The sequence below is a fragment of the Triticum aestivum genome, chromosome 5B, assembly GCF_018294505.1.
Source record: "Triticum aestivum cultivar Chinese Spring chromosome 5B, IWGSC CS RefSeq v2.1, whole genome shotgun sequence".
Classification (NCBI taxonomy): Eukaryota; Viridiplantae; Streptophyta; class Magnoliopsida; order Poales; family Poaceae; genus Triticum; species Triticum aestivum.
The window spans coordinates 121895136-121902912 of NC_057807.1; the positions used below are offsets into that span (position 1 = coordinate 121895136).

A 7777-nucleotide genomic window follows, 5' to 3' on the forward strand; every position below is an offset into this window, starting at 1 on the left:
ACCATCTTACCAACGACGTGCTACTGACAAGTTCCAGAGCGAATTATTTAAGTACTTTTTCTAGCCGCGCAATTTATTACACATGTAAACATTACTGCATCACATTTTCCTATTACGAGAAAAATGTCTATCGATTTTGAAAAAAAAATCATCCGTTTGAAAAATAGTTCACCAATCTTGAGAGAAAAGTTCACATATTTGAAAAAGGATCATCAATTTTAAAAAAAATTAGCGATTATGAAAACAGTTCATCAACTTTGAAAATAGTTCACGAATTTGAAAAAAAGTTCATCAACTTTAAAAAAATATCATGATTTTATAAAAACAGTTCATCGGTTTCAAAAAAATATTCCAAAAGTGTGAAAAAAAGTTCATTGAATTTGAAATAAAGTTCATCAATTCTAAAAAAAGTTCATCAATTTTAAAAAAAGTTCATCAAATATGAAAAAAGTTCATCGATTTTGAAAAAAAATCATCGGATTTGAAGAAAAGTTCATCGAAATTAAAAAAAGTTCATCAAATTGTTAAAAAGGTTCACTGAATTTGAAAATAGTTCATAGATTTGAAGAAGAATTTCATAAATTTGGTAAAAGTTCGTTGAACCTAGGAAGAAGAAAAAAGAAAACAGAAAAACGAACATAGAAGAAAAAAGAAGGACGAAGAAGAAAGGGATAAATAATGAAGTCTGCACTTCAGTTCTGGGTGGCGGGGTGGTTAGTACAATGTGCAACGAAGAAGGAGGTCGGTTGTTCGAATCCCAGTGCGCACCCTTTTCTTTAGTTTTCGTTTTTGAAAACTACAATAAGCTAAAAGGGCCGGCCCATACAGAAAATAAGAGATCGGGGGGTGTGCGCCCCGTACGAAATGAACTATATTCGGCGCTTAAGGCGCCGAACAGGATTTGGCCTGCGGGCGCCGTTTATTGCCATATGGAGAAGCAACTCACGTCCCTACGGCCTAGTTCAGCCCGGCCCATTTCTAACTGGCCATTTTGAGCGCACGGTTTCCAACGCGAAGCGCCCACTCTCCCCAACCCCGTCCGCCGCACCACCTTCGAGAAGTCTCCATCGCCTCCACCACCACCAATGGGGAAGAAGGGGCGGAAGCCGACGGCGACGAAGGGGGAGACTGGGGGGGCTTCCGCCGCTCTTCGAGGCCGTCTCCGACGAAGGGAGGGTGCTGACGATGCTCGACGTGGACCCCGCCACCGAGGATCCTGCCCTCCTCGACGCCATCAGGTACGTGCGTAGACGCCATGGACGCTCGCCCAAGTCGTAACCCACGAGCACGCGCATGCTTATATTTCTACTACGTGGACGGAGATGGTGAGGACGGTGGCTTGTCTTCCCTGCTTTGCGTTGTGTTGAGATAAGGTGAGGTTTTGGTCTGTCTAGGGTTTACTGGCTTCTTCGAGAAGAGAATGCCATGACACGCGTGGTTCTTGTTGGGTTGGATGGAGTCAATCCAAATGTATCTGATAGGTTTAATCTACTGGTGCAAAGGGTTGGATTTGCAAATGGGTGAAAGGGGCGATCCGTACTAGTACTGAATTCTCTGACGAAAATTGAGATGGGAAATTTGTTGATGATTTTTTGTGTACCCAACCGAAGTTTCAAAAATGTGCTGTGAATAATTGTATGTACAAATGATTAATCGCCCTTGTAAGTTGGGTTCTTGTTCGGTTGACAGAACCAGTCAAATGTTTGTTTCAGGCTGAATCTTCTACTGCGAAATAGAGTCACCACAGTAAGGCTTGACTTCTACAAGCGTTGAATGCTGTGAGAAATGTGAAATTTGTAGATGATTTATCAGGTATTCAATAGACAGTTCAAAAGCAAATGTAGTGTATACAATTGGTGTATTGTATTGTACCCCTTTATCTATTAACGAAAAAAATTAAGCAATTTGTTTGGCTGGTGGCATAGGGGCATCACCATTTCATGTTGAACCAATCCACTCACTTAATTTTTATTGAAGTATAGATCCCAGATGACATGGCATTTCATATGGCGCTTTTTGTAGTATACACTTGGTTCCATTTCACAATAAAACCACAGAGTTTGCATGGTTCAGGCATAAAGATGGGCCCACCAGTGAGAGAAAGAGATCAGCATCAACAATATTACAGTCCTTTCAGTTCCTATAGCGTTGTTACTTGCTACTTCTTATTTTGACCTGCCCCGTGCATTGTGTTGGCATCCTATGCTTTTGGGTCTCAGAACAATGCTGATATTTTGGGTTTAACGTGATTGCATCTTGATGAATGATGGACCCTGTTTGCTAGTTATTTCACAATAGCTTATAAAATACTCCCTCCGTTCCTAAATATTTGTCTTTTTAGAGATTTCAAATGGACTACCACATACGGATGTATATAGACATATTTTAGAGTGTAGATTCACTCATTTTGCTCCATATATACTCACTTGTTGAAATCTCTAGAAAGACAAATATTTAGGAACGGAGGGAGTACTTATTAAAGTTGTTTGTTACAGACTTCCAGTAACTATAGGTGCCAGTTTTCCATTTTAAGCTCTTTCAAGATACTCCAGATGCTTTGATTCCCTCTCAGTGTATGCCATTTTTTGTTTGACCTGCTGTGTTTACTTGCGATTTCTCAGGAAGAAAAACAGCGCTGCTCTGATCTCCATGCTTGATCCCCGTGATGAGCTCTCAGCGGAAGACAGTACAAATGCAGCTGGTGCTGTTTGGTATCTCGTCATAAATGGCAACCACATAACTCGCAATCTGAATCTGCTGACGGACCTCACGCCTGTGTGTGACCGTTGGGTCCGTAATCTCTCTGGGACAGGCCCCCCGATGCAAGTCTGCGCTCGGGGATCGGTGAACTGTAACAGGATCAAGCTTGATGACGTATGGTATGTTCCTGGGGTCACCGATAATATGATGGCGGTTGCCCATCTTACCCGTACCAATAAAGAACTTAAAGTCAGAGTGGATAGCGATGGCTGTTCTGTTGTGCGGCGTGATGGTGCTGTAGTTGGCAGAGGGCATTCCAAGAACGATCTGTATGAGCTCGACTTTCTTGACGCCATTAGGTACACTCAACACTTGCCTGAATGATTTTTCTATGGTTTCTTGCCATGCTAATAAGTTGTCATGGTAGTTAGTTGACTTGGACGTGCTAAGCTGTGTCCACAAATACAGAATTGTCATGTGTGGAAGCATGGCTCAAATATCGTACATTGTTAGTTTATTGAGCTCTAAGCTCTTGGCTCATAGGTGTAAGATAAGCTGTCCGCTATGAGGGCAGGGAAGTTTCAGTTAAATGATATCGTCAAATGTGTCATTCCTGCCATGGACAGATAGAATGAGACTAGTTTTGCATATATATTCTTATGAAACAATTTTTTATGCTCTTGTTATCAGTTGAAATGCATCACACTAGAAGTTAAGAGACTCACCAAGGTAGTTGCATACAAATTTACAAATAATGCCACATATTTTTTTTAGAAATGATGTGAAAAATTAGAATTACAAGTAACTGTAAACATGATTTTTTTTCTAGAATGGCCAGTAGAATAGACAATTAATTGTATGCTTTCCTTGCATACCTCACGCACCATGTATGATGCGACGACCATCACATATAGTGGAGATTGTGTCAATAACTAAAATCCAGAGCATAAAGTGAAGAATAAGTTGACATTGTTTTTGTAGACCTTCGTAGTTGTAAATCCATATTATTTAACCTTGGTTTGGTCTGAAATAAGATTAAGATGATCGGTTGGATCACTCAAAACCGGCAGTCCTTATTTAAGTAGTTGTACCCTAAAATTTCCCTAGTTTGTTACCAAGTCAACTGTCTATATCTTTGCTAGATTAGGGTTCATGGTTCACATTGTTCATAGTATGATTTAGTTACTCTACTAGTCTACTTTGATGGTTACCTATGGTTGTCTATTGCCTTTGTTTGCTCGACTTCTTAATCAGCAAGATATTTATGACGCGAAGAATGCTAACATTTTCTCCTGTATCTGATCAGTGGATCTTCTTGGTACATCGTCTCGAATGCTGCTGAACACATGACCGGCAACCTGCACCTCCTGACGAACTTCACTCCCACGTGTCTGGGCCGCTCAGTCCGGACACACACGGGTGCGATGCTGCAGGTGCGTGGCAAGGGGTCCCTGAGCTCCACCCAGTTCGCCGTCCCTGGAGTCAGCTACGTCCCAGGGCTCACAGAGAACATCATCTCGGTGACCCAGCTCACCGACAGCGGTTTCACCGTTGCGTTTGGGCCCCATGGCTGCACTGTCATGAGGAACCGCGACGGGGCTGAGGTTGGCTACGCGTTCAATGCGGGCAGCCAGCTGTACCGGCTCAACCACCTCAGGGTCGCTGCCAGCAAGTAGCTTGTCAACCGAAAGTTGTGAGAGTAACCGGCCGTATGAGTTGCTAAGATGAAGAGGAAGTTTAGCTGCAGGTCTTTTGGCTGCAAACAAGCTGTTAGCTGTTTCTCTGTATGAAAAAACTCCTACAGTAGATGTTTCAGTTAATGTTCAGTTAGGATCCTGATACTACTATTTCTGTGTACGGGCCATGAGAGGGAGAAGGCAATGAGATATCACAACTCGCCAGTTACGCATGGTTGGGTTGCTTCATTTACTGTGGATGTGGTTAATATGTATGGCTGGTTGCATGATGTGGTTGGTTGGTCTTTTCGAGCTTATAATTCTCACACAATTTCAACTCCACAGGCATCCAATTCCAAACATCAAAATTCAAGGCAGCAAACATAAATTGTCCTAAACAGAATTCCTTTTGTGAGGGAAACTTAAGCAAAATTATCTTTTATTGTAGAGCATTCTACCAAGTTTTATTGATCAATGTTTTATTGCACAGATAGATATTGGGGTCATGAGACTCCCCTAGCCAAAGATGGTGACCCTGATCTAATGCGTGAAACACTCTGCCTTGAGGAGTACGGTTGCAAGACCGAAACTCAAAGGAATTGACGAGGGCCTGCACAAGAGCATGTGGTTTAATTCGATAAAGAGTGAAAAAACTTGGCACGGTTGTGATCTTCAAGGCTTGAAGCACGTCCTTCAGAGACAATGCTGCAGCTACCAAAATACGACTTTCCGTATGTAAGTTCCTTGATGATTGAGCTATATCGGCCTCCATTTCAGGTTTCGACGTCGTCCACGACGCGCTTGTAGTCAGATGCAATATGAAGCCTATCCGATGGGAGATCTTCAGCGAGCGCTAGGGCCTCGCGGCACACCAATACCTCTAAGGTGGCATAATTAGCTATATTCCTGGAAGAACAATGGAATAAGCACTCAAAAAACATGCACTCTTGATCGCGACAGACTGCAGCAGCAGCTCGGCACCTGAGACGCCTCCGTCAACGTCGAATTTAGCGAAGCCGGCTGGAGGTGGTTCCCACGAAGAGCTTTGGCGGCTGTTGTATGTACCTTGCTCTTCGTTGGAACAGCTGGAAGGTTTTCTTATAGAATAATAAAGCGGATTTTTTTATTTTTATTTTTTTAAAAAGGTCAAACCTCGCCTTTGCATCAACCGATGCATGCAGCCATCTTTATTAATTATTCTATAAAGGTCTAATAAGAACATACATCAATCCACCCGGAGCCACCACTCACACCTACAAACTCGATAATGTGGAGTGCTCTCACTCCCCATATCTAAAACCGGTGTCGTCATCGATCCATCCACATAACGTATGGGGACCAACAGCCATGCAGCCTACCTAAAGCGCACACCGCATACATACGTTTTAGAAGCCGACATAATCATCGAACCACTCACACATCTACAAGAGAGAGATCTGCATCATCCTTGCCATTGCGGACATCCATCGACGCCACCATGGCGTCCAACAGCGCCGCCGATCTGTGCTCCTCCGTCCAGACGCGAAGACTCTAGAAGATCCGTCGTGCGTAGCACTTGCCAACCAGGCATGACTCAGCGTAGCACCTGTCGCCCAGGCATGACTTGACAGCTCCATCGAAGCTCCGTGCAAGACGAAGCCGCTCCACCTCCCGCCTCTGTCTTCCAGCGCTGCTCCACAAACGATGCTCCCAAGAGAGAAACGACATCGTAGTACCGCCATCGTCCGATCTGGAAGACCAGATCCTAGGGTTTCCCCTGAAGCAGTACGAGTGGGTAACCAGCAGTTACACGGCGATGCCTTCATCAAGGTAACGGCGCAAAGCGCAGCCATCGCCCGCCAACGGCTAGGTTTTCACCGCAACTATGTCTCCCCGACTCGTAGCCGGGACTAGATGACAAATCTCAAGATCCGACCACCCAGCCGCAGGCCGGCCACCTCTGACTGAAGAGATGACCACCACCGTCAGTTGCACCGGTCAGAATAGATCTAACTAGAGGTGCCGCCGACGAGGCCACCAGGCCCTCCACGCCACTGTTGTCGATGCAAAGGAAGATGGCACGCCGCCACCACCCGAACAGGGCAGGCCGCCGCGCCCGCAGCCCGCGCCGCCTCCGCCGCCGCACCACAGCAATCGACGTGCCAACACTGCCACCACATCTGCCATTAGAACGTCGCCGGACGCCACACCGCAGTAGTCCAAATCTGGGCCGCCATGAACCAGATCGCCGCCGTGCAGTCCAGATCGGGGTCACACCCTCGAGCCAGGGTGCCCCGCATCACCCTATGACCCGCGAGAGGGAGGAGTGCCGCTGTCGCACGCACAGGCTATGCCCGGCGCCGACCACTTGTAACATCCCAATTTCCAATTTGGATGTTTATAAATAGATCATTCATATGCATCCATGATTTATGCATTTTTGCCCCATTTGTTTTATTTGATTTTTGATCCAAGGAACTTTGAGCAACTCAAGGACCAAAAGAGAGAGTTGGAAGTTTCCCTAAAAACCAATTTTGAATTTTTTTCGAAGTTGGGAGTTTGGATCAAATTTGGTTTCACCAAAAAACAAATTCATTTCCATTATTTCAAAAAAATAAATAAAGAGAGAAGATAAAAGGACTTCTTCAAAAACAGAAAAGAAATATTGGAATTTGAATTTAAAGTCTAAATATATTTGTTGGGTTTTATTTGCACTTTACTTTATTAGTTAGCAAAAAGTTTGTTTCTGAAAACTTGCATTTTAGGCCGGATAAATGTTCACATGGTCATATATAAGACCATATAATTATGTGAAATTTTCTGGTATTTTTAGGTTAATTTATTTGTATTTATCGGTGTTTCATTGCTTCTGTAAAAAAAACGTGGGTAGCCAAGGCCCAAGGAAGGCCCAGCCTTCTTCACAACAGGAGGTCGTCTTCAACCTCCCGTATGTTACTGCACGCACGCACTCAGCATCACGTGTTCTCCCCATCCTAGCGCCCACCCCTTCCCTTCCTCTCCCTCGCCCCGAAAACCCTCTGAATGGAATCCCCTCGATTCCCTCGACCGTCTCCACCCCCTAGTGCGCCTCCTAGATAGCCATTATGGCCACCACGAACGCTTCATACTGCAGCCATTAAACACATTAATTCCGGCAACGCCCCGCTCTCCTCTGGCTTCCCCTGACCCTCTATAAAAGCTCAGAGTGTTGACCCAGTTCCCCTCGTCCGAATCCCCTGTTTGCAAAAGCTATCTCCCTCCCTAACCTCGCCAATTGCTCGCCGGAGTTCGTGTATTCCGGCGGCTTCTCCACCACGCCAGGAGGCGACATCGACCCCGCTGTGTTGTTCCTCGGATCCGCCTCACGTTGCTATTCACCGTCCCGCACGTGTACTTCGTTGAAGCGCACCGGAGTCGCCTTC

The 7777-nt window shown here is 45.0% G+C and overlaps 1 protein-coding gene across 1 annotated transcript; it reads left to right on the top strand.

Annotated features, from left to right (window-relative positions):
• The first annotated feature begins 1046 nt into the window (after positions 1–1046).
• Positions 1047–4626, top strand: LOC123115813 (uncharacterized). The gene is made up of 3 exons (XM_044536899.1): positions 1047–1238; positions 2622–3059; positions 4007–4626. The coding sequence occupies exons 1-3, from the start codon at positions 1186–1188 to the stop codon at positions 4374–4376; spliced, it is 861 nt and encodes a 286-aa protein (XP_044392834.1). The 5' UTR covers positions 1047–1185; the 3' UTR covers positions 4377–4626.
• Positions 4627–7777: the final 3151 nt, after the last annotated feature.